Source organism: Mustelus asterias, chromosome 8 (genome assembly GCF_964213995.1).
Source record: "Mustelus asterias chromosome 8, sMusAst1.hap1.1, whole genome shotgun sequence".
Lineage (NCBI taxonomy): Eukaryota > Metazoa > Chordata > Chondrichthyes > Carcharhiniformes > Triakidae > Mustelus > Mustelus asterias.
The window spans coordinates 65,223,319-65,250,912 of NC_135808.1; the positions used below are offsets into that span (position 1 = coordinate 65,223,319).

Below are 27,594 nucleotides of genomic sequence, written 5' to 3' on the forward strand. Positions count from 1 at the left end.
TGCCCTACTCACCATCCCCTCCCCCCTCACCCTGTTCTACTGACCATCCCCTCCCCCCTCACCCTGCTCTACTGACCATCCCCTCCCCCCTCACCCTGCTCTACTGACCATCCCTCCCCCCCTCACCCTGCTCTACTGACCATCCCTCCCCCCTCACCCTGCTCTACTGACCATCCCCTCCCCCCTCACCCTGCTCTACTGACCATCCCCTCCCCCTGCTCTACTGACCATCCCTCCCCCCTCGCCCTGCTCTACTGACCATCCCCTCCCCCCTCACCCTGCTCTACTGACCATCCCTCCCCCCCTCACCCTGCTCTACTGACCATCCCTCCCCCCTCACCCTGCTCTACTGACCATCCCTCCCCCCCTCACCCTGCTCTACTGACCATCCCACCCCCCTCACCCTGCTCTACTGACCATCCCCTCCCCCCCTCACCCTGCTCTACTGACCATCCCTCCCCCCTCGCCCTGCTCTACTGACCATCCCCACCCCCCTCACCCTGCTCTACTGACCATTCCCTCCCTCACCCTGCCCTACTGACCATCCCCTCCCCCTCACCCTGCCCTACTGACCATCCCTCCCTCGCCCTGCCCTACTGACCATCCCCTCCCCCCGCTCTACTGACCATCGCCTCCCTCACCCTGCTCTACTGACCATCCCTCCCCCCTCACCCTGCTCTACTGACCATCCCCTCCCCCCTCACCCTGCTCTACTGACCATCCCCTCCCTCGCCCTGCCCTACTGACCATCCCTCCCCCCCTCACCCTGCTCTACTGACCATCCTTCCCCCCTCGCCCTGCCCTACTGACCATCCCTCCCCCCTCACTCTGCTCTACTGACCATCCCCCCCCTCACCCTGCTCTACTGACCATCCCTCCCCCCTCGCCCTGCCCTACTGACCATCCCTCCCCCCTCACTCTGCTCTACTGACCATCCCCCCCCTCGCCGTGCTCTGCTGACCATCCCCTTCTCAGCATTGCTCACCACCACCCCTCGCCCTGTTCTACTGACCATCCCCCTCCCAGCACTGCTCACCCCACACCCCAACACGCAACCCACAATTCCCACCTCATTCGTTCAGCTACTGTTGAAGGAGAGTAGGTGACACTGGGGGGGTGGGGGTGGGGGGGTGTGAATGGGGGATAAGCAGAGCCAAGAATGTGGGATGGGGAGATGGTCAGAAGAATTGGAGATGTGTGAAAGGGGAGCTGGCTTTGGTGACCGGGGAGAACAGCAGAAGTGTAGACTGACCAGAGCCAAGGTGACAGGAGGAGTGGCACAAGGGAATGTGTCGGGGGTGGGGGGGGGAGGGGAGGGGGGTTGAAAGTGAGCATTGCCTGAGGTGCAGTGGCAAGGGCAGTGATAGGGGTGACCAGTGTTGGGGGAACAGATGGGAGAGGGTGATAAGGGTGTGAGAGAGAGGCGTGCTTAATGTTGGGGTGTGGCTGGAGGGGGTGAAGGGGGTAAGCAGTGCTGGGTTATGAGAGGGAGGGGATGAGCAGTGTCGGGGGTGACGATGGAGGGGGAGCAGTGGGTGACGATGGAGGAGGAGCAGTGTTGGGGGTAAGGGGGAGGAGGTGGGCGTAGCGTTGAGGGGAGTGGAGTTGGAAGTATTAAGGTGTGGATGGAAGAGGAGGGGGTGAGCAGTGTCAGGGGAAGGGGGGAGCAGTGTTGGGGTGACAAAGAGGGGGAGCAGTGTTGGGGGTGAGGGGGAGCAGTGCTTGGTGTGAGGTGGAGGGGGAACAGTGTTGGGGGTGAGGGGGTGAGCAGTGTTGGGATGAGGTGGAGGGGGAGCAGTGTTGGGGGAGGGGGTAGGAAGTATTGAGGGTGTGGATGGAGGGGGTAAGCGGTATTTGGATGAGGGTGGAGGGGAGGGGGGGTAAGCTGTGCTGGGGTGTGAGTGGAGGGGGAGCAGTGGAGTGTGGGTGGAGGCGGGGAGCAGTGTTGGGGTGAGGGGGAGGGTGAGCAGTGTTGGGATGTGGGTGGAGGGGGGAGCAGTGTTGGGGTGTGGGTGGAGGGGGAGCAGTGTTGGGGTGTGGGTGGAGGGGGAGCAGTGTTGGGGTGAGGGTGGAGGGGGAGCTGTGTTGGGGTGTGGGTGGAGGGGGAGCAGTGTTGGGGTGTGGGTGGAGGGGGGAGCAGTGTTGGGGTCTGGGTGGAGGGGAGCAGTGTTGGGGTGTGGGTGGAGGGGGAGCAGTGTTGGGATGTGGGTGGAGGGGAGCAGTGTTGGGATGTGGGTGGAGGGGGGAGCAGTGTTGGGGTCTGGGTGGAGGGGGAGCAGTGTTGGGGTCTGGGTGGAGGGGAGCAGTGTTGGGATGTGGGTGGAGGGGGGAGCAGTGTTGGGGTGTGGGTGGAGGGGGAGCAGTGTTGGGGTGTGGGTGGAGGGGGAGCAGTGTTGGGGTGTGGGTGGAGGGGGAGCAGTGTTGGGGTGTGGGTGGAGGGGGGGCTGTGTTGGGGTGTGGGTGGAGGGGGAGCAGTGTTGGGGTGTGGGTGGAGGGGGAGCAGTGTTGGGGTGTGGGTGGAGGGGGAGCAGTGTTGGGGTGTGGGTGGAGGGGGGGCAGTGTTGGGGTGAGGGTGGAGGGGGAGCTGTGTTGGGGTGTGGGTGGAGGGGGGAGCAGAGTTGGGATGTGGGTGGAGGGGAGCAGTGTTGGGGTGTGGGTGGAGGGGGGCAGTGTTGGGGTGTGGGTGGAGGGGGAGCTGTGTTGGGGTGTGGGTGGAGGGGGGAGCAGAGTTGGGATGTGGGTGGAGGGGGAGCTGTGTTGGGGTGTGGGTGGAGGGGGGAGCAGAGTTGGGATGTGGGTGGAGGGGAGCAGTGTTGGGGTGTGGGTGGAGGGGGGCAGTGTTGGGGTGTGGGTGGAGGGGGAGCAGTGTTGGGGTGAGGGTGGGGGGGGGCAGTGCTGGGGTGTGGGTGGAGGGGGAGCAGTGTTGGGGTGTGGGTGGAGGGGGGCAGTGTTGGGATGTGGGTGGAGGGGGAGCAGTGTTGGGGTGAGGGTGGGGGGGGGGCAGTGCTGGGGTGTGGGTGGAGGGGGAGCAGTGTTGGGGTGTGGGTGGAGGGGGGCAGTGTTGGGATGTGGGTGGAGGGGGAGCAGTGTTGGGGTGAGGGTGGGGGGGGCAGTGCTGGGGTGTGGGTGGAGGGGGAGCAGTGTTGGGGTGTGGGTGGAGGGGGGCAGTGTTGGGATGTGGGTGGAGGGGGAGCAGTGTTGGGGTGTGGGTGGAGGGGGAGCAGTGTTGGGGTGTGGGTGGAGGGGGAGCAGTGTTGGGGTGAGGGTGGAGGGGGAGCAGTGTTGGGGTGAGGGTGGAGGGGGGAGCAGTGTTGGGGTGTGGGTGGAGGGGGGGCAGTGTTGGGGTGAGGGTGGAGGGGGAGCAGTGTTGGGGTGTGGGTGGAGGGGGGAGCAGTGTTGGGGTGAGGGTGGAGGGGGGAGCTGTGTTGGGGTGTGGGTGGAGGGGGGAGCAGTGTTGGGGTGTGGGTGGAGGGGGGAGCTGTGTTGGGGTGAGGGTGGAGGGGGAGCAGTGTTGGGACTGACTCTCTTCGACTTTCCTTCCTCGACTGTAAAACTCAATGTGTGGACTTCCTTTGGGTGCTATCCTCACTGCCTGCTATGAACTTTCAACACTGAGTTTTCCTGTCATTGGTGAAGAGTTCCTTTTGATTCTGGTCGGTTCTAAAGCGATCATTAGATCTATCGCCACATCGATGGTCCGCTGACTTTACCCTTACCTTCCTGGTGCTGGAAATGTCTGCTCCTTGACAAGGCCACAATGGATGTGAGTAGTTTGCACCACAGAACAATTGGATGCTTTGCTGACAAAGTTTGCAGTCGGAGCCGGGATCTTATCGATATTTATCACAGCGACCTGCAAAGGCTGTTGAGTACAGGGACAAGTTTAGGAGCGGATAATGCAGTTGAAACTGGCTCCTACAATGGCAGGGATCAAAATGTCCTCGCGCTGGCGCTCTTTGCAGACCTGTGCCTGTTGGAGCAGAAATTATATGCAGAACAAAGTTTCCTTTCACATGCAGATGTATTACTTCATGCTGCTTCCCGACAGTGACTGTTTGATATTTCTGCTGGAATTTTTGAAACATTAATGGATTCTAACCCAGGAAGCCAAGTGTTTGATTCCGGGTTTTATCATGCAAATGAGGACTGAGACATCTTGAAACAGTTTCTTTGCTGCATATTTGTTGAGAGCTTAAGGCTCAAAGTGGATGCATAGAATACATCGTAGAAAGTCACTGAGATTTCCCCCACAGCGCTGCCAAGACTTGCCACCTATAAAGGTAGTCATGATTTGCTACCAAATAAACCTGTTGGACTTTAACCTGGTGTTGCGAGACTTCTTACTGTACCTATAAAGGTAGGCATGGGGGCACCCTGATCCGTAAATCTCCCTCCAACTTGGGAATATATCACCATTTTCTTCATTGTTGCTATAGAAAAGTCCTGGAACGCCCTTCCAGCAATGTGGGTGTACCCACATCACTCAGACTGTGGAGCTTCCACCACTTTCTCGAGGGAAATTAGCAATCAGTGCCAACTTTGCCAATGACACCCACATCCCAAGAATGAATAATGAAGAAAATATTTTCCCTCTTCCTTTTAGGTCTTTCTGTGTTATTCCATGACAGCAAGTTCCTATCTAAATTTGGCCTGTTTGGAAAATAAGACTGGGATCTCTGCAGATCCCGAGATAAAATCATTTTGCCTGTGCTTATGACAGTATTTTGTGAGAACTTGCTGCAGAATACACAGGAGGTGGCGACAGGTCATTGGACCCAGCCAGCCTGAACTGGCTTTTACCCTCCATGCAAGTAAATGGTCAAGACAAAAACAAAATAGGACCAAAAATGTGACACAGAGACAGAAAATACTGAAAATACTCAGCAGGTCAGTCAGCATCTGTGGAGAGAAACAGAGTTTCAGGTCGATGAATGTTCAGGCTGTGAAAGGGAGTTTTGGTAGATACTTGATCAAACACAAGAAGGGAAATAGAAAGCATCGAAGGTGAACAAGAGAAAAGAAAGAGGTAGGTAGGGAAGTAAGTTGTGAAGATGACATAAGGAGGCTACAAGGGGATAGAGATAGATTAAGGGAGTGGGCAAAGATCTGGCAAATGGAGTACAATGTGGGGAAATGTGGAATTGTCCATTTTGGCAGGAAGCATCAAAATAAGTTTATTACCTCAATGGTAAGAGATTGCAGAGCTCTGAGATTCAGCGGGTTCTGGGTGTCCGAATGCATGAATCACAAAATGGCAGTATGCAGATACAGCAAGTGATTCAGAAAGCTAATAGAGTGTTGTTGATAGTTGCAAGGGAAATGGAATCCAAAAGTTGGGAGATTATGCTTCAGTTGTACAGGACACTGGTGAGACCACATCTGGAATGTTGTGTACAGTACTGGACCCCTTAGTTAAGGGAAGGGCGTAAATGCATTAGAAGCAGCTCAGAGAAGGTTTACTAAGTAATAGCAGCAATGGGCAGGTTGTCTTATGAGGAAAGATTGGACAGGCTAGGCATGTGTCTGCTGGAATTTAGATGAGTAAGAGACAGCGTGATTAAAACATATAAGATTTTGAGGGGTCTTGATCGGGTGGATGTGATGAAGATGTTTCCTCTTATAGTAGAATCTAGAACTAGGGTTCACTGTTTCAAAATAAGGGACCGCCCATTTAAGACTGAGATGAGAAGAAATGTTTCCTCTCAGAAGGTCATGAGTCTTTGGAACTCTTTTCCTGAAAAGGCAGTGGAAGCAGAGTCTTTGAATGTTTTCAAGGCAGAGGTGGATAGATTCTTGATTAACAAGGGGGTGAAAGGCGGGAAGTTACAGTCAGATCAACCATGACCTTATTGAATGTGGAGCAGGCTCGTAGGGCTGAGTGGCCTACTCCTGCTCCTAACTTGTAAGTGTGTAATTATAAATCCCAAAGAGGTGGGCCTTCCAGGAAGCGGAGTGACAATGGAAGGCCATAGGCCTACAATGTGAACTCTGTTTTTCTCCAGAGGTGCAACCGGACCTGTGAAGCGATAGTTGGAATAGCTTTACCTGCACTTTACCAACACTTCTTCAATCACCGTTCCTTCACCAAGTAATCTGCATCATTTAAAAAGAGGGGGTGGAAGTCGTGCCTTCAACATTATTAGCTGACAATGTTTAACCCAAGGTTAAAAACACACAATAACACTAAATATAATACAAAGGGCAAAGGATGTATTGTTTCCTGTTCAGTATTGAAGAAAATGGCATCTCTAACTCCTGCCTCTGCTGTAAGTCAAAAGATTTTTTTGCAGTACTTATCCTTGTTATGTTTTGGCCTATTTTAAATCCATTGAGGAACTGAATTCCTTATACCCCAGAGCTTGTCCCGAGTGCATATATCTTGCATTGTTTATCAAAACTCGGGAGCAGTATTCTATTAATAATACAATACACAATGTTAAAAGTTAATATCGATTAAAGGAAAGGGTTACATATTGTTAGCCTGTTCAATTTGACTGTTGTAAATAGTTTGCATCCAGTGACTTTTCGCACACACTGTTAACACCTCAGTATTACCAATTGTCCCAACTTAAATGGGGAAGATGTTGACTGTGTGGTCACGTGGACGCTGCGGTGACCCGGGTACATAAGGGGGTCACGGGTCAGTCGCGTGGGAGTCCTTCCCGGAGCGCAGCCAGACACACAGCATGTAAGAGCGGCTCAGAGTGTACCATAAACCTTTATTGTTCCAAGTCCTTGGTCGCCACTCATTGGAACCCAGCTCATGTGGTCAGGAGATGGCAGATTGGCTGAGGGACTTCACTGCATCAATCCGCTCGTGTTTGGCGAAAAGACTGCAGACAACTGGGCAAGTTTGAAAAAGAGTGGCGCATCTACTGCGATGCCAGTCTGTCGCACAAATCCAAGAAAGTACAGGCATACACTTCACTAAACTTAGCAGCTCCCAGAGGCCATCGAGAAATTTGAATCTTTTGTATTCCAAATGGAGGAGAAAGAGGACCCCGAGATATTGTTAAAAATGTTCAAGAACATTTGCACACCAGTGAACATCATACTCAATCGATGTTTAATATCACCAACAAAAATGTGATGAATCTATTCAGTCCTACACAGTGACTCTGAAATCTTAGCAAATAAATGTGCGTTTGATAGCTTTAACAACAGGTTGGTCAGGGATCGCAGTGTTTGACGGGTCCATTGTGATCTTGCCTGTAAGCAGCCTCTGTATGGGAAAGATCTGAAATTGCAATCAAAAGAAAAAGTGCTGGAAAATCAAGCAGGTCTGGCAGCATCTGTAAGGAGAGAAAAGAACTGGTGTTTTGAGTCCAGACAACCCTCTGTCAAAGCTAAAATTGCAATCAGCCATCAGCGTCTGTATGCTGAATGAACAGTCAGAAAAAAGCAGCAAGGAGTTAAGGCAGGAAACAAGTTTTCGCAGTACAGCTGCAGCAGCCAACACCCACAGAACAGGACTGCATGTTTGATGTTTGGTAAATGCCGCAACAAATGTGGCAAATAGAAACATTTTGCGAAACGCTGCAGATCTAAACCAAAGCAGCCTTCCAATGACATCACCCACAGTGCAGCTGGTCACTCCTCCAGGGTGTGGAGCAAGAACAATATAAATTGGAGCTCAATCAGAACAGTGAAACCACTGGGCCTCCAACAACATTCTACTGTGAAAGTGTCAACAGCATCACGGAGAAGGGAGAGATTTTTACCATCTTGAACATTGCTTGCAGCAATACAAATCTACAGTATTAGGGTGATACTGCAGAAAAGCGCAATGTTTCAATCAACAGGCAGATGTTGATTGAACTAAACCCATATACAGCATCAGATTCTAACACCCAGGTGGGCTGCATGACCTTTGGCAGCCAAAGAATCCACATGGAAGGTCTGGCCATTCTCCATTGCACACAGGACAGCTTACATGGAGGGCCAGTATAGGACCACAATGTTGGGTCTTCATGGACAGCATCACACTGGGGCTAATCCACCTTGTTCCAGATGTCTACAGTGTGCTGTACCAGGCCACAGAGATGATTAGAGTACAAAGACCTATTCAATTACGACGTCATTGGTACGCTAACTCTAAAATACCATATGAGGCTAGATGACTAGGTACCACCAACAGTCTGTGCTCTGAGAAGAGTACACATTGCTATGAAGCAGAAGGTATTCAATGAGCTATGACAACACTGATTGTCATAGCTCCCATAGACGAGGCCACAAAATGAGTTTCAGCAATGAGAGCTGCAGTTAAGATAGATGGCACGGTCAGGATTTGCATTGATACAGTCCACTTAAATAAGGTGCTGCTCAGATCTCATCACCCTAAGAAGACAGTTGAACGGGTGATAGCTTCCCAATGCCAAGGTTTTCAGCATCCTTTATGCAAAATGCAGACGCTGACTAATCCTGCTTGATGAAAAATCCAAGATACCCACTACATTCATGTCTCTGGTAGACAGATACCATTTTCTCCGCATTCCCTCTGGGATCTCCACTGGCAGCCAGGTCTCCCAAAGGTGCATGGAGCAATGTTTTGCAGGCCGACCCTGCAAAGTCATCGTCGATGACATCCTAGTTCGGGGTCAAAAAATGTAAGGATATGATGCACATCTTCGTCTAGCCCTCAACAGAATTAGGACCAAACAATTAAAGCTCAACCCTGCAAAATGCAGATTCAGAGTCAACCAGGTTCCCTACGTGGGTCACTTACTCACAGCTGATGGTGTGTAGCCAGATCCGGACAAGAAAACAGCTATACGACAGCTGCCCATTCCATGGACAAGCAAGCCTTGCAGCATTTCCTTGATATGACAAATTATTTTTCCAAGTTCATTCCTTGCTACATTGACCCGTTCGTCAGTTCCTCCACCAAGATGGAGAAGGGCGCTGGCAGGAGCCGGCTGTTCACTCAAAAAGACACTCTCAGCCAGGACAATGCTGCAATAATTTGATGTTCGAGCACCTATACTCCTATCAGCAGATGCCTCCCAGCACAGACTTGGCACAGTCTGCAGAATGATAGCCTTTGCATCTAGGGCCGTCACTGACACTGAGACTCAAAATGCACAAATCGACAAGGAATTCCTCACGCACATGTCAGAAATTCCATGGCTTTATAAATGGTCATCCTGTCAATGTCGAAACCTCATTGGTCACACATTATGGAACTGAGGGCATGGTTGCTAAATTTACAGATGATACAAAGATATGTAGAGGGACAGGTAGTGTTGAGGAAGTGGGGAGGCTGCAGAATGACTTGGACAGGCTAAGAGAGTGGGCAAAGAAGTGGCAGATGCAATACCATGTGGGAAAGTGTGAGGTTATGCACTTTGGTAGGAAGAATAGAAGCGTAGACTATTTTCTAAATGGGGAAAGGCTTTGGAAATCTGAAGCACAAAGGGACTTGGGAGTCCTGGTTCAGGACTCTCTTCAGGTTAACGTGCAGGTTCAGTCTGCAGTTAGGAAGGCAAGTTCAATGTTAGCATTCATTTCTAGAGGGCTACAATACAAGAGCAGGGATCTACTGCTGAGTCTGTATATGACTCTGGTCAGACCCCATTTGGAATATTGTAGTATTCCAGTATTGTGCCCCATACCTTAGGAAGGATGTGCTGGCCTTGGAGGGGATCCAGAGGAGGTTCACAAGAATGATCCCAGGAATGAAGAGCTTGTCACATGAGGAGCAGTTGAGGAGTCTGGGTCCATAATCGATAAAGTTTAGAAGGATGAGGGGGGATCTAATTGAAACTTACAGAATACTGAGAGGCCTAGATAGAGTGGACATGGAGAGGATGTTTCCACTAGTGGGAGAGACTAGAACTCAAGGGCACAACCTCAGAGTGAAGGGACGCTCCTTTAAAATTGAGATGAGGAGGAATTTCTTCAGCCGGAGGGTGGTGAATCTGTGGAACTCATTGCCACAGAGGGCTGTGGAGGCCAAGTCATTGAGAGTCTTTAAAACAGCGATAGATAGGTTCTTGATCAATAAGGGGATCAACGGTTATGGGAGAAGGCAGGAGAATGGGGATGAGAATCGTATCATATGATTGAATGGCTGAGCAGATTCGATGGTCCAAATGGCCTAATTCTGCTCCTATATCTTATGGTGTTATGGTCTAAAAAAGCCCCTTCATACCTTGTCTGCACGGCTGCAACACATGATGCTAAAGGTACAATGCTACAATCTCAATATCATCTACAAATACGCTTGGAGCTGTACCTGGCTGATGTCCTTTCCAGAGAATTCCTATCCAGCGCTGACCAGGCTGATCGCGAGGAGGACATCATAACTATATCCTCTCATAGAACGCAGGAACTCAAAGATGCCCTACAGGCAGATCTCACATGCAGACAGTTTCACAATGTCATCATGAAAGGCCGGCCCAAGTCCTCAAGGGACCTTTCCCATGAGCTACATGCATTTTGTGCCATCAGAGATTAATCAACTGTACAAGATGGATTGATACTGCAGGGCCAGCGATTCATCATCCCCAACTCTCTGCATAGATGCCAGACCCAGCAGGGTTTGGATACAACCAGATATAAGGCAAAGGAATCACTATACTGGCCCTCCATATATGCTGACATGGACAGGAAGTATCCAGATGTGCACCAGACAACGTACTCAAGCCACATCAAGCCAAAGAGCAACTACACCTACATGAGGTCCTGGACATCTCATGGTCACTTATGGTGGCTGACATTTTCAGATGGAATGATAAACAGCACTTAATCCTAGTTGACTTGTATTCTGGCTTGGCTGAACTCGACCACCTGGCCTGCCATGAAGAGCAACACAGTCATAATCAAGCTCAAGAGACACTTTGCCACACATGGCATTCCTTAGAGGGTAACAGCAGATAATGCCAGCCAGTTCATCTCCAGTGAGTTTAGGTAATTTGCACACACGTGGGACTTTGACCATGTAGCCCCTACTTTCACAGTAGCCCCCAAACCCATAGTCCAATGGCCTGGCAAAATGGGCAGTACGCTCAGCAAGCATCAACTAAAGAAATGTGCCGGAGATCACATTGATTATATGCTGCATTCCTCAGCCTGCCACGTGTGCCAAAGCAGGGTCTGCCCTCATCAGTACAGTGACTTTTCTCCAGGTTCACCAGACCCACAATCCTCATTGTCTTGCAGCCGAACATCAAAACCAACATGAGTGGCTCCCTGTGGAGAGCTGACTAATGGGAAAAGATACTATGATTTACCTTTTAACACCTGGTCAACCGGTCACAATCCAGACCACACACAGCCACGATAAACTGTTGGTTGTACAAAACCATGCCCCATGGAAAAACATGGTGCCCATTACGTACAAAACCGACATCACCTACTGCAGGTATCAGAATCAGCACCACCAACCACCACCGTATCACAGCATCCTGCCTACAATCCAGGCCCCTATGCAAGCGAAAATGGAGGCTCTGCCAGAGACCAACACTTTACGTGCTGTAGCGACTGGATACACCAAAAAGACAGCTCATGCCATCAACAGTAAGAACACAAACCCACGAGCATCTCCAACACAGAAGGGGTTGGGGGCGCGGTTTGATGAGGAATTTCAATATAAATCAGCGAGGTTTTAACCTGGGAGCTGCGGCCTCCTGTTCGTACCTTGCTTGACCTCCTGTATATGCAGCTCCTTGTTGTACTGCTTGACTGGCGATCTGGCAGGAGGAGGGATTCAGTCATGTTGCTGCAAGATGTTTAAGTTCCCTCACACACACACATACAGACACACAGGGAGCTTTCACTGCATTCCGAGCCCCCCAGTGCAAAGCTTGCTGACTGAGATTCCCTTTCTCCACATGCTCAAATAACCAGCAAGTCAACTCCAAAGAGCAAACACATCAAGGAGCAGAGGCTCAGAGCAGGAGAGCCTGGCCAGCATTTGCTCAGCTCCTGAGTGTTATTGTCAGCTCTGCCCGTTCCCATGTCAGCAACACTCCCGCTGAAAGGTCAGCCACCATGAAACATGAACTCTGTTGTTTTTCTCTCTCTCAGATGCTGCCAGACCTGCTCAGTATTCCCAGCACTCTCTGTCTTTATTTTAATTACACAGCAACGACCCTGGCTTTATCGTTATGCTGGTTTCAAACACTGCCTTGAGTCTTATTTGAATTGAGCTGTTTGACAAAGCAGAAATGGAAGTTTGCAATTAGAATAGTGCATTTAGGACAGATTAGGCAGTATTTGAATGGGACATATTTTGGTGGTTGATTAATCAATTTTGGTTTAAAATACACGGATAAATTCTGATCAGGATTTAATAGGGTGCAAAACTTGTAATCCCAATTGAGTTGGATTGAGAGATGATCTGATTCACATGCTTAAAATGATTTTAGAATTCCTTACGATAGGTATATTGCAATTATTTCTTAAGGGAGTCCAGAAGAGGACACAATCGTAAAATTAGATTTAAGTTGGGAAAACAGGAAGCACATTTTCGTGCAAAGGGAAGTGGAATTCTAGAACTCTCTCTCCAAATGGCTGGGCCAATTTGATGTTTTCAAGACTGAGATTGATAGATTCTTGTTAATTAAATACCCCTCCCCCTGCCCAATCACACAATATGAAGCAGGAGTGTGTAAATGGCGCTGAGATGCAGATCAACCATGATCTAATTGAATGTGCTCCGGAGGGCTGAATGACCAACTCCTGTCCTCACAGGAGTTTCTCTCCGATTACTTTTCAAGTATGAACTAACAAATTCCAAATAAAATGACTTTTCAAATCTATATTTTGTATGAGAACAGGTCATCATTAGTGGAACATCTCTACCTAAGGTAGCAAATAACACACGCACACACACAGCAAGTGAGTATATTTTATGTGTGTATTTGCTACACAAACGTCCATCACCATTCAGTAAGCCAGAAAATAAAGAACTCCTCATGATCAAAAAATGCTGCAAACTTTAGTTTCACCATTTTACCAACAAATGCACAAAAAGTTCACAAGCATTTGCTATGTAAATATGAGTACTATGATTCATTTTAATTCATTTATCTGACAATGTGTGGTCAAAGGATTAGGCATGGCCAATGCACCTAACCCGCACATCTTTCAGACTGTGGGAGGAAACCAGAGCACCTGGGGGAAACCCACACAGACACGGGGAGAATGCGCAGACTCTGCAGATAGTCACCTAAGCCAGGAATTGAACCTGGGTCCCTGGTGCTGCGAGGCAGCAGTGCTAACCACTGTCCTGCTCCCAAAGGAAGGACCAGGATAATGAAGAGAGCTGAGATGCTCTTCATCCACACAAAAATCCACTATGGTCAGAGTCTCAAACATCCTCTCTGAATCAAACTCCTACTGCCTGACTTCATGTGTCCAGCCCTGTTTGGAACTTTGGGCAGAGATATAAAGGCGGCTGTTTGCTCCTTTAAAACAGACAGCTCTGTGTTGGCAGGGTCCATTAGCCTTACTTGGCAGTCTACCTGCCTAGCAGAAGGTAACTGTGATTTCAAAACCCACAGCTATGGATTAACTGATGAGCAAATACGTGGGCTGACAGTGTGGAAGATCACAAATAGTGTGAACAGACTGGATGACCATGTCAAGGGTGGATGACGCTCTTCAGCTGGCTCAGCATCTTATCTAGGACGACAACTTCAAAATCAAACCAATATCCTTTCAGCTGCTGCACTTGTGGTATGCATTGCACTAATGCAGTATTAGCCACCTCAGTCAAGGGCCTGGGAGAGGCTCTACAGAACCACTTAAATATACTCAACATGCAGGTTAGTCTGCAAGTCAGCAAAGAAAACATCAAACATGGCAATCCTTGTAGGGGCAGTCACGACATGGACAGGTAGAGGATGCCACCGGCAGTGCACACAGGCACCCTCAGATTGGGACAAATATGGGGCGGAATTTTCCCGTCCCACCTGCCATGGGAACCGTAGCGGGCGGGGGCAGACCATGCAAAGGCCTGTTGATCTCGGGCGGGATTGTCCGGTCCTGGGGCAAGCGCGGCCGGAAAATCCCACCCATGGAGTTCATATCCACCTGAGGCGACAGCACAGATCTTTACAGGTATAGTATTGCTCTCCCCAAAGCGGGGAATGTGAAGAAAAGAAACCCTAAACACAGTCTGCTCTCCATACACCTACCAGATCACCACTCCTAGGTGGTCATCCATTCACCATGGTTGAAATCTAGAGAAAAAGAATACTAGACATTGTATGGAATGTCAGAATATTCCTAGACTACAATACGGGACTAGAACTGTCCTCATAGTCACAACATCAATATAGCTGCCCTCAGCAAAATAAGGCTCACAGAGTAGTCTGAACCTGAGGTTGGTGCAGGCTATAAAGACTAGCTTTGGACAGTCAGGTGTCAGCTTTGTCCTTTGATCTGGACTGGCACTTACTACTGGGAATTTATGGCTCTTTGTTTAAATCTTGCCAATAACCAGCATACAGCACTCATTAGTACCTATGTTCCAACAATGACACACACACATGGAGTCAAAGAGCGTACCATGATGACCTCAATAAGATAATTAGAGTAATATCCCAGCAGGACAAACTTATTATTCGTGACGATTTCAAAGCCAGAGTGGACACTCTTCCAGCAAGCAGACAAACTGAAAATAATATAGATTTCCCCGAGCCAACCACTGACACATGCTGGACTATCTTATTGTACAAGAGAGAGATTTCAAGGATATGTGCGTTACCCACTCCCTTGCAGGTTCAGAATGCTGGTCTGACCATCAGCTCATCAGGAGTATTGTGTCTTTGAAGATAAAATCTAAGGCACTTGGGCATAGAGTCAAGCCACAAAGGAAGCTTGATGTCACTGTTCGTAAAGACATGGTCAAAAGACAAGAACTGGAACACAAACTAGCCACAGGAATTGCAGATATTCTGGAGCACAATATTGACATTGAAGATCCTTGGAAAAAGTTAAAGGATGTTACTTACAGCGCCGCATCTGAGGTCCTCGGATTTATTAAACGGAAGCACCAAACTGGCTCGACGACAACAACCAACATTGTTTCTAGGCAAAGTATACACAGATCTTACATATCAGACACAAAATCACCAGCCAGGAATGCCAGATACCACTGTACAAAGCACATGCTGCAGGCCAAATGAAGAGATACGAAAAACCAACTGGGGGAAAATAAGGCTGATGAGCTGCAAGCAGCTCCTAATAAGAATGACCTGAAGGTTCTACTTAAAGGTCCGTGATCAGTATACGGCCCCAAAACTAACAGTGTGATACTCATCTTCTCAATAGATGGCAATCAACTACCATTGTGCAATGAATCTGGAAGCGCTTTTCCCCGATCTTTCTCTAATCACCAAGGCCATAAAGCAGCTTTCTATAGGCAAGTTCCCAGGAGCTGATAGCATCCCACGTGAAGTATTCAAATACAGAGGGGTTCACATGGTTACGAAACTCACCAGTCTATTCTCCCTAATGTGGAACCAGGGCATTGTGCCCCTAAGCGTTGCCACTCAACCTTTGGAGCTAGTTTTTGGCCAAGCTCACGGGGCAGAATTTTACATGCCCCGGGAAGGTGTATGCCTGACCCAGAAGTGGCTGTGTAATTGTTGGTGGGCGCAAGCACGGATTGGCAATGTGCCCGCCAACAATTATGCAGCCACTTGAAGGGATTATCTCCCCAATTGACTGGTATATTACATTGCCCATGTGATTTTAAGGGTAACAAAGATAGGTGGACAAACTTTTTGCACTTTTCTCAGTCAAAGGCAGGATAAAAAGGGGCTGGAGCAAAAGCAGGCTAAGGAGTTAAGAGTTTTTGAGAGCATTTTTTGTGTGAAGGGAGTTTAACGGACATTGCTGTCCTCTGACACCAGGGTCTCTGTTACATTCTGAGCACAGGTCAGGCCGATTTGCTTACCTGCAGATGGGTATTGTATACTCAGCAGGGAGCACCTCCTCTGAGGAGGAGGACAGGGAAGTCGCAAGCATCACCCTCAGACAGAGGTTCAGGCACAGGTTGATCAGGGCCAGCAAGCAGGGCATCCCCGCAGAAGACGCCACTACCCAGCTGCTAGGGTGTACAGGCAGCAATTCAACTACCTGGACATGACAGAGGTCCGGTGCCACAAGGGAAGGTCCGGCTTTCAAGGGAAGTTGTGACAAGCATCTACCAGGTGATTGGGCTGGAGATTGCCTCCAATTGTATGGGTGGACACCCCTGGCTCTGAAGGTCACCGTGCCTCTAAACTGCTCTGCCTCCGATTGTTCCAAGGCGCAGTGGGTGATCTTTGTGAAGTCTCCCAACCAGCTGCACACAGCTGTGCCAGGCTGCTCACTATTCAGGCGGGTAAGAACATTCATTCATTTCAGGCTGGACCAGGTCAGTCAGGCTGAATGGGCCAGTAGCTTCGCTGAAATTACAAGGTTCTCCCAGATCCAAGATGCCATCGATTGCATCCATGTGGCCATCACGGTGCCAGCCAGGTGCCTTTGTGAACTGGAAGGGATTTCATTAATGTTTTATGAGCAATAACTCATTTATGATGAGAACAATAACATAAAGCGAAGCAAAAATATCCAGTTGGATCATCAACAGTATACAGGAAAAAGAACCAAAGCGCCTTGTGCGTACCCCTGGCTGTGCTCACTGTGTCTTCAGCTTACCTTTGCAGTGTTACAATTAGGTGTCCTCCCCCACTTTACTGACAGTGGCATGAGAGGCAGGTTGTCGATCCCCTTTTGGTGCAGATAACCTTGGCAGTAACCCTCTGGCTGTTTGGGCATGAACAGGCACTGCCTTGGAAAGTGCACTCAGCGACACTGCGGAGGATGATGGTGACTGGCATAGAGGCGGAGGAACTGCTGCCCTCATCTGAGGCACCATGACAGATGGCCCAAGAAATTGGTTGCTGCATCCTTCTACCACACTGACAGTGACCTCCTGAGGTCATAAGACCATAACCATAAGATGCAAGACAAGTAGGCCATTTGGCCCATTGAGTCTTCACTGCCAATCAATGAGATCATACTATAATCCTCAACTCCACTTCCCTGCCTTATCCCCATAACCCTTGATTCTCTTACTGATGTGTGTCGGTGCCTGTGTGAGGGCTTGCAGATCCCAGGAACCCTTTATTCCATCCCTGGAGCAGCCTCTCCATGGGTGTCACCACTCTCTCAGTAGGTGAGGCTGTACATTCAGAGCTAAGTGTCCACACAGCATTCCACATGGACTCTTCCATGACAGAGACCATGGCGCACAAACCCTCTGGGATCTCCGCCAGATCTCCCTGCGCATCCCAGTGGACATCCTGATGGACAACTCCAGAGACTCATCATCTCCCTTGGATTCAGCATGGTCCTTATCTCCAGCAGTCTTCCGGCAGACTGCTGGCACCTGGGCACCTCCTGCTTCTACCTTGGACACACTGCCTCCACTGTTTGTTCCAGTCAGCATGATTTGCCCTCACTGCTGCAAACTACCACACATCCAATGTGCTAATGCCTACCGAGGTGTCAGTATCAGTGCTGAGTGAGGGTGTGCTGTGGGTACGTCTTGTGAGATTTCATGCTCCAGTGTCAAGGGAGCGTCATCGGCCTCCTGGCTGTTTTTGGTGGATGTCTCATCAGCGGGATGAAAACAAGTGGACACAAACATCACTCATCACAGAGTCAATTATCAGAACATGCAGCTCAGTGTGATTGGTCTTATCTGCCGTGAAGTATCTCAGCGACCAGCACATCACTGAGATTGTTTTGAGGGAAGAGACCCCAATACATCATTTCCACCCTCATCCTATCACAAATCAGCCCACTGGACTCTTACCTTCCAATGAGATGCCAGCCTCCCCACCACCTGACAACCTCCTTTCAAACTCGCACTCGAGCTCCAGGGCTCCCAGCTCATGGCTGGTAAGGATTGCCAGGTTAGCCACCCGACCACCAGTAGCTGCTCTATCCCAGTTATTCTGGCTATGTTTCTCCTGCAAGTGCACAGCATCATTGAGTACACAACCTTCACCTGCAGACCATGTTGCCCGCGCCCCCCCCCCATCTCAGATCACCCCCGAGACGCTTGAGAAAGTTACCACCACCTTGGACACGTGATCCTTTGATCGACCCAGACTCATCTCTCCATGGGCAGATGTGTGCTCAGAGCCTTCCTGAAACCCACAGACTCGATTGCGATTATGGATGGATACCCTTCCTCTGTCCCCCACACTGGGCAATGCCCACTCAGAACCCATGCTTGCCGAGCGCAAAAATTCACTGAACCTTTTCCAACACTGAATTTAGGTGCACTGGACCAAGTCATGTCCACGGACCTCTGCTGCCACCTCTGTTCATGCCTTCTTGGTGAAGTGAGGTGGCCTCCTCCTTACATCCCTGGGCATTAGGGTGTCCCTCCTGTTTGGTACCACCTCCACTAGAGCTCACAGACAGTAGTCAGGGAAACAAGAGACTCACTGGCCGCCTGGTGTGTCAAGATGGCGCCGGAGCATGGCAATTTCTTACGAGCTGTTCCCAGCATACCTGCTAATTCTATCTTTTACTCTCATTCTATGCTTTTAAGACTCTAACTCTTATAAACTAAGCTGATCTTTCTCCACATCCTAGCTATATAACACTACATTCTGTACTCTCTCCTTTCCTTCTCTATGAACAGTATGCTTTGTCTGTATAGCGCACAAGAAACAATACTTTTCACTGTATACCAATGTGACAATAATAAATCAAATCAAAGTCTTCCAATGGACAATATTCTGCATCCTCTGGTTTCTTCTGTGGGCCACAGGCACTGCCTTTAAACTTCACGGAAGTCCGCCTCCGTTGGTCTGGCATGCACCTGACCCCACCAACCCTGCCCACCCAATTTGATCATGATTCATGCTGGCTGCCACCTACGTGGCCATCCAGCATAATATTGAGATTCCTAATTGATAATGGGTGGGATCAGGAAACCTGGCCACTTCCGATTCTGCCCACTGCGTGGAATTCTACCCATGGTATTTTTTCCAGTGTTTCGAAATGGCTGGCATGAGCAGGACCGTAGGAGAAACAAAGATGAGATATTTTAAACTCCACAAACTGAGTATTACTACTTAGAAAATAGAAAAATTCGAGTTAAAGAAAAGGTATGTCAGAGGAGAGATAAGAAAAGTGAAGGGTTACATCAGGGCAAGCAGAATTAGTGATGATTTTTAAAATGACTGTTTAGTTTAGTTGTAAAGGGTCATGTTACAGTAATAGAGCCAGCTGGGATGTTTGAGTGAATTTATTACTGTTATTCCAATGTCACTGCACAAGCTAAAACCTTACCAGCTCTGACTGCCCAGGAGACTGGACTTTTCTTTTTGTCTTCTGAGGGTAGATTTATTTACGATAGTTGGAGCCTTTTAACTTTTATTGGAATCAAGCTGCTCTTGTTCATATTTTATTTTAGTAATTTTCATACGATTTTCACACAAACATATTTTATCGTAACCCCTGTGAATGCATTCAAAATCTCCACAAAGTTGTAGCTTTGGTTAGAAGTTAAGACATGTTTTTGTTGCAAACTAATCCCATCCGGCTGGTTCTTCATAGGAAGTGCTCCATAACATAACAACCTGATTGTCAAATTCCTTTTGTTGCCAAAAGGAAAATCAACAGGAATCCACAGTATTTGACACACATGAATAGAATTTGGGAAGATGCTGAGAGATCGTTGGATGGTCAAAATACTGGAACTCCTCACATAGCAGACTGCACCAGATCAAAAAGCCCCCACCTTCTCAAGGGCAATTAGGGAAAGAAAAATGCCGACCTTGCTCGTGATGCTTGGACACCAAGATTGATTTTGTTTAATAACAATTCTATGGACACCCTAGTCTTCTACAGCTGGTGCCTTCCATGAGTGTGGTAAAATCAGTTTGAATTATTTATTTCCATCATCTGTATTGAACATGCAGAACAATGTTCAGAGCAAAAATGATTTTTAACCTTTAGAATCATAGAATCCCTACAGTACAATTCAGTCCATTGAGACTGCACCGACAACAATCCCATCCAGGCACTAACCCCTTAACTCCACGTATTTACCCTGCTAATCCCCATGACTCTAAGGGGCAATTTAGCATAGCCAATCCACCTAATCTGCACATCTTTGGAGTGTGGGAAGAAACCGGAGCACCCGGAGGAAATCCGCGCAAACACAGGGAGAATGTGCAAATTCTACACAGTCACCCGAGGCCGGAATTGAACCCGGATCCCTGGCGCTGTGAGGCAGCAGTGTTAACCACTGTGCCACCCTAAAATCCAAAATGAAGGAATTTTAGCATCCAACTTACATTTATTTATCTTAAAAATATACTATTGTAATGGCAGCCAATCCTGTTACGGGAAGAACTACAATGAAGATCTCATTCGCATTTCGGTGCCAGTTCACACACTACCAGTCTACCAGCCACACCATTAAATACTTAATTAACTGAATAAAAAGGTTGGGGAAATTTGTGTGAACCCCAGCTCTTTCCATGTTAAAGCTAATATTGCTCCATGAAGAATATTTATTGGCTTGGGACTCATAAGCGATTCTTGGCTTGTTTCCAAAAGCCAAAAACTAAACTGAAATTGGAGCTAAAATTGGTTCTGATCCAACCATCTCATATGTCTTCAGTGTGACACTACACTTTTCACCTTAGCCATTGATATCTGAGTCACAGTATGTTGATATATTAACCTGGACGGAGGATTGGTTAACAGATAGGAAGCAGAGAGTAGGGATAAACGGAACATTTGCAGTTGGCAGGCTGTGACTACTGGAGTGCTATAAGGATCTGTGCTGAGGCCTCAGCTATTTACAATCTGCATTAATGACTTGGACAAAGAGGCTGAGAGTAATCTATCCAAGCTTGCTGACAGCACAAAGCTAAGTGGGAATGAGAGCCATGAGGACATGGCTGCATGGCTGTTTGTAGAACCTGGAACCTGATCCTACAATGGCTTCCTATGGACTCTACCCCCTCAAAGTTCCTATGGACGCTCCCCCTCAAAGTTCATCTCCTTAGCATCAGTTTCCCATCTTTTAATATACTTGCTGTCACCGAGGGGTCTTACATGCCTAAGACTAATGCATCTTTAATCAGATCCAAATTCACATGATTCAGAAAGCTATGTTACTGCTGTCACAACGAGATATAGACAGGTTAAGGGCAACAAGGTGCATAAGTACAATGTGGGGAAGTGTGAGATTATTCATGTTGGCAGGAAGAATAGAAAGGAAGAATCTTTTAAAATTAAGTGTTGCACTTTTGGATCACTGTGTTGAGCTACTTCGCACAGGTCTCTGAAGGTCATTATGTTGCATGACACATCAATGTCTATCTGACACTTCTTGTTCGTTTGATACTCCTGGTTTCATCATTGTAATAGTCACAAACCACTTATTATTCTGTAGACTTGACTGAACCAACCTGTTGTATGGTTCTTCATCAAACTCTTCATCTGCATAGGCTTACGTTTTGTCTTTTTAGCCATATACGTGTGCAAAATGATTCTACTTCTTGCATTTAAAACACTGCTTTCCCCATGCTGGGAAATCCTTCTTTCCTCTGTATGCTGTCCTCCACCGTACTTACATCCTACCCTTTATCTGTGATTGTTCCGCTCTTTCAGCCTGGAATGTATCTCAGCGTAACGTGTCTCCTGGTCTGCTCTGCCTTACATATGCTCTAGCTGATATTTCACAACTTCTACATTTCAACACACGTCTATCACTTTCTTTAGCATCAGTTTCCCATCTTTTAATATACTTGTTGTCACCGAGGGATCTTACATGCCTAAGACTAATGCATCTTTAATCAGATCCAAATTCACATGATTCGGAAAGCTATGTTACTGCCGTCACATATTGTTCAATGGTTTTGCGTTTACCCTGAGCTCTAGGTTTGAAGACATAACATTCAGACGTATCATTCACTTGGGGTTCAAAGCATTGGTTCAAAGTTTTCAAAATCCCTGCCATCTTTTTTCTTTGTCGGTTAAATTTAAGGTGGTATACACTTTGTAGTGGTCCTTCCCTGGGAGTTAAAGGTGTGGCAACTCTTATCGGTTCTGGCTTGTTAATTATGTATGTTGCAATCCTGTAATTTGCCATTGGAAGTGGAAAAACAGCCAATTCTGCCATGTGTCACTACTCTTTTCTACTGGAGCTGTGATTGGAAAGTTTACGAAGTTTGCCATCTTCACTCATGCAGAATTTATTTAGTGTGTTTGCTTTCCTTTTGTGTTTGCTGTTCCTTTGTTCTTTTTCAGAAGCTTTCTGCAGATTTGAACTTTTATGTGCATCTTTCTGAGCTGGGACTTCTCTGCAGCCTTCAATTCGTGTTTGTTTCTCCTTTATCTTTTTTTTTTTAGCAGTTTTATTTGCAGAGTTGAACATTTCCATGTGCCTGGTTCTCAGCGCCTTCTCTGCAGCATTTGCAGGATTCAATAATCTGTTTTATCTCCACTCATTGACACCAGGTTTCATGTTTAAGTGCAGCAGCACTTCCTAGTGAGAGGTCTTTACTTAACTGCCTTAAGGTATCTGCCGCTGGAGAAAGTCTCATCCCATGACTATGGAAAGCCAGATATGACATAAGGTTGGGTACATTTCAAAACCCAACAATATCCATGGAGGTGGTGCAGCAAAGGTTCACTAGATTGGTCCTTGAGATGAGAGATAAAATGAACCTTTCAGTTGCCTAGGCCTCAAATTCAGGAATTCTCTCCCTATGCCTCTCTGTCTTGCTTTCTTCCTTTAAGACACATTCTAAAACCTACCTCTTGGATCAAGCTTTTTTAATTGCGGGAATTTTACCGGCAGAGGCTCACAGAATGGCATTCTCCATTGGCCTCGGGCAGATCTTACAAGCCTCGGGCGAGCGAGGCGATAGAATTCTGGCTAATATCTTCTTAGGTGGCTCATTGCCAAACTTTGTTCTATAAAGCTTCTGTGAAGCACAATCTGACATTTAATTATCTTATATTCATATAAATTGTTGTGGTATACTTTATGGTGTTTGGAAGAATGGGAGATTCTGAAGTGACTCAACAGAGTAGACGCTGACGAGTTTTCTTCTCCTGACATGTGAATCTAAAACACGAGGCATCACTTCGGACCGAGATTAGGAGAAAATTCTTCACACAAAGGATTATGAATCTTTGGAATTCTCTACCTTCGAGGATTGAGGATTCTCCATTATTACGTATATTTAAGTCTGAGGTGGACAGATCTTTTGATTTTTCAGGGAATCAAAAGATATGGGGAGTGAGAAGCAATGTGAAGTTGAGGCAGAAGAACTGTCATGATCATATTGAATGATGGTCGTATAGTCTATTCATGCTCCTATTTCTTGTGTTCATACAGCCAATGTTTAATGGACTAATGCTGCCCTGTGGAATGTAAATACTAAAGTTAGTCTCTTGGAATATATATTGCAAATTCAGCGCTATTACTTGCACCTTAGATGTGAATTTTTCTCAATTTCTGTCCTTAAGTGCCTTACCATTGAAGAAAGTAAATTAAACATGGTGCTAAAATGTGAATGTTGTTGGCTGAGCTGGAACAGTTTCAATATTGTGAAGATACGGAGGAAATTGTTTTCCTTCCTGTACTCTTCCAAGTGATGGTTGGCTTATGGGGAAATATGGAACTCCAAACGTGGAAAATAAAAGAGAAGGCTGAGAGGGAGAGGTGAAAGTGCAGACTCTCCTGTAAGGAACTAGAGGCCACACATATTTAAACGATGGAATGCAAGACTGCTTTTTAAATGAGGGTAACACTTATGGGGCTAATTCAGAACAGAGGAATGCCTTCACAACATAAATTCAAGTACAATTTGAAAGCAGCAAGTAAACCTTTGAAGGAAAAAAATGCATACTGTTCAAATACAAAAGACTGTCATTGTACATTTACAAATGGTTTGTTGCCCTTCACTTTTTTTAAATGTATCTGATGATTAATACACCCCTTAAAACCAATTAAATCAAAGAATAGTTGGCTACTTGCCATTTTCTCTGTACGATTAATCATCTTACAAGTCTACACAAGATTTCCCTGGCAATTATACATTTCCTAAAGAGCACCGCTTCATATTTTAAATATTGAGCTATCAACTATCCTCATCTATACAGTTTCCAAGGAAACATTACAGCGAAAGGAATGTGCACTCAACCTCTATTTCTCCCTTTTAAATAGTAACAAATAATAAGCAATTATATATTACCGGAAAATAACAGTTGTTTAAAATGCTCTGTTGCCACATTAAGCAGTCCAAGTTAAATCAATGCATGTCGCCTACTCCATCTAACATGAAAAAGTAATAAGAATATTTCCACAGCAGGCTTCCCTGACACTATTGTAAATGATTATTCTGCAATGTTTATCTCTCATGAAAGGTAGTCAATCAACAATTTTGCTGCATTTAATCACGGTTACTCGGCTTAGTGGAACCAACACAAATATCTGCTTCACAAGTTCCCTCCGTGACCACCTCTGCCCCCCATATAGATTTTCTAAATGAATATTCACCTTGAACTGAAAAGAACAGCAGAGACTTAATTGGTTCATGGAATAATCCTGGACATCAATGGGGATTCTGCAATTCATTTAATTGTGGTTGCCAAACTATGTATAAATGGTTATAAGTTAAAATTGCACAGGCTCTGCTACAGAAGTTTCCACTGTGCTCAGAGAATGCAGATGATGCTATTACACAGTCATTTTATGGAACATGTCTGATGTTATCCTGTCGTGACAATGGAGAGTCTGTTGATAATGAATGACAATAGGCAGTCAGCAACATTGGTGCAACAGTACAAAACCCTATGTGCAACTACAGATTCAGTACCAAGGGGCTGCTGCAACACTGGAGGTGTCATCCTTCAGATGAGATGCTGGGATTTCTGTCCAGGATGAAAGTGAATGTGATAGAAATCAAATCAATTCAAATCAAATGTGAAGTAAAACAAAAATTCCTGTGGTCTTTTCGCCATCATTTCTCTCCTCAAACAACACCAACAAATATTATTTTACTGTTATTTGAAGGAAATGGAATGTAACTGATGCAAAATGAATGCCACATTTGCCCATTTAAAAGTCACTCCACGTCAAAACTGTACTTCACTAAGTGAGGGTTTGGCTTGATATTTAAACCCACATGTTCTAATGTATGAATATGCAGTTAATGAAGATCTGATTTTCATAAAATTCAGAGGAAAATGCTGTTACTTATTAATCTCAATCTAAAAATGTCTAAAATTATCTAAAGTTTTAAAAATCATTAAGACATTATTTGCCTCAAATTAACAATTTGCTTAGCTAAGTACTATGCATTTAACAGATCCCTTCTTAAACTATGACAGATGTCCTCACCAACCTTGGTAAATGGTATATAAAGGTAATGTTCCAGATATGAGTTGGTGGAGAGGAACATCCTCCACTGTCAGTGCACATTAGAAAATTACACTGAATGCCAAGTACAAAAATAGGTCACTAATCTCACCTAGTCTGTGCTGATTATACTGCATCCAAATCTCTGACTTTGCTATTTATCTCCCATTGGCTTTTCAGTACATCATGAGCAAGGTGCCACAACTTTCTGACATGCACCGAAAGAGGGTGAGGTACCTTGCCAGTGTGCATTTGGAAAAGCCATGCTTTGCGCCACCATGTTATAAACTTGAATGTGTGGCATTTGATCAACATATCAGCTGTGGCTCAGTTGGTAGAACCTTTGCACTTGAGCCACACGTTTGTAGGTTCAATTTCCAACCCAGAAGTTAAGCACGAAAATGTAGACTGAAACTTGTGCAATGGGCTTGGTTCGGGGCGGGGCGGGGCGGGGGGGGGGGGCTTGGAAGTTAAGCACGAAAATGTAGACTGAAATTGCAGTCCAGAGGGAATGCTGCTCTGTCGGCTCAGACATTAAATTGAGACTCTGCCTGCCTCTCAGGTGGACATAAGTGATTTCATGGCACTAGTTCAAAGATTAGGGGAGTTGTACCTGATGGCTTGGCCAATATTCATTCCCCAATCAACATCACAAAAACAAATTATCTGGTAAGGATCACATCCCTGTTTGTGGGTGCTTCCTGTGTGCAAATTGGCTGTCATCTTTCCTACATTACAGCAATGAATACACTTCAAAAGTACACCATTGGCTGTAAAGCATTTTGGGATGTCCTGTGGTCATGAAAAGTGCAAAATAAATAGAAGTCTCTTCTTACCATTCAACATCAAAAATCAAACTGTTAAAACCAAAAGCACATCACAATTTATAATAGAGTTGGGTTTATTATCAGTATACAATTAACAGTTATATACATGGAAAATAGTGCAATGGCATGACATCAGACAAATAAAAAATACAAATACATTATAAACATGGATATAAAGTTAAATTAGTGTCTTTATGAAGTAGGTCTTCCAGGAACTGCCGGAGGGGGACGCCTAAACATAAAAAAGGAGAAAAAATGGAGATGAGTTGCAAATGAAATGAGCATTCTAAACCAAGAGCAAAAAAGTCTGGATTGATGTGACTAGCTAGATACCAGCATGAATAATGGGACAGCTGTAATGATATTAGGATGTTCAAATTTGCATTTTGCAGGAACTTACTAAGGAATGACCTCTCTCACCAAATCCAGACAAAAGAAAGGATATTACATCATAATAAAATCGAAGACTCCTCACTTATTCTTTAATATCTTTGAAGTTATAATTATTCCAGTTTTAAAAATTCGTCTACATGTAGAACTAAATTTAATGGCAATCCAGATGTAAATATCTTGCCGAATTACTAATTCCCTGAGTTGGTGAGACCAAACTGCAATACTGTTAGGCATCTACAGTGAAAGAAACAGAGTTAACGTTTCATAAGACCATAAGACATAGGAGCAGAAGTAGGCCATTCAGCCCATTGAGTCTGCTCTGCCATTCAATGGGATCACGACTGATCTGATGTGATAATCCTCAAGTCTACTTTCTCACCTTATCCTCATAGCCCTTGATTCCCTTACTGATTAAAAATTTGGCTATCTCAGCCTTGAACATACTTAACGACCCAAACCATTTATCAGAACCAGATGTTGGCGATTTCACATCAGGGAATACGTGGAGTGTGGTGAAGGTAAAATAGGTGAAAGTGCTGTTTTATCTGGAAGGAGCTTTTGGGCTCTGGATGGTGGGAAGCAAAGAAATATAAGGGCTGATGTTACAACACCTGTGATTGAGAGGAATGTGCTGGGGAAAGGGGCATGGCTGCTGGGTGATCAAAGAGTGCGTCACGGCTTCACAGAGGAAATGGTCTCTTTGGAATGCTGGAAGAGAAAGATGTTTGGTGGCAGCAGTGCACTGAAGCTGGCAGAAATGGTGGAGGATGATCAGTTGAACATGGAGGCTGGTGGGGAGGGACAGGGGTGGTGGAGATATGAGGTAACATATATGATTCTGGCGGAGGGGGATGTAAAGGGTGAGAGCAGAATTGTGGGAATTGGGATGGACACACTTAAGGACCCTGTCATCCATAGTGGCAAAGATTCCTAAATTGAGGAAGGAGGAGGATAATCAGAATATGACAC

General features: G+C 46.4%; 1 protein-coding gene across 3 annotated transcripts in view; it reads right to left on the reverse strand.

The window, feature by feature from the left end:
* Nucleotides 1-27,594, reverse strand: part of dnm3a (dynamin 3a) — a 258,801-nt gene that overhangs the window by 24,954 nt on the left and 206,253 nt on the right. For 2 of the 3 annotated variants that reach the window (XM_078218075.1, XM_078218073.1), the window contains one exon: nt 26,292-26,464. In XM_078218075.1, coding sequence (XP_078074201.1) covers nt 26,425-26,464 — 40 coding nt within the window. In that variant the 3' untranslated portion in view covers nt 26,292-26,424. Of the gene's footprint in view, nt 1-3,716; nt 3,863-26,291; nt 26,465-27,594 lie in introns of those variants that run through there. The other variant, XR_013498526.1, reaches the window with a different exon arrangement.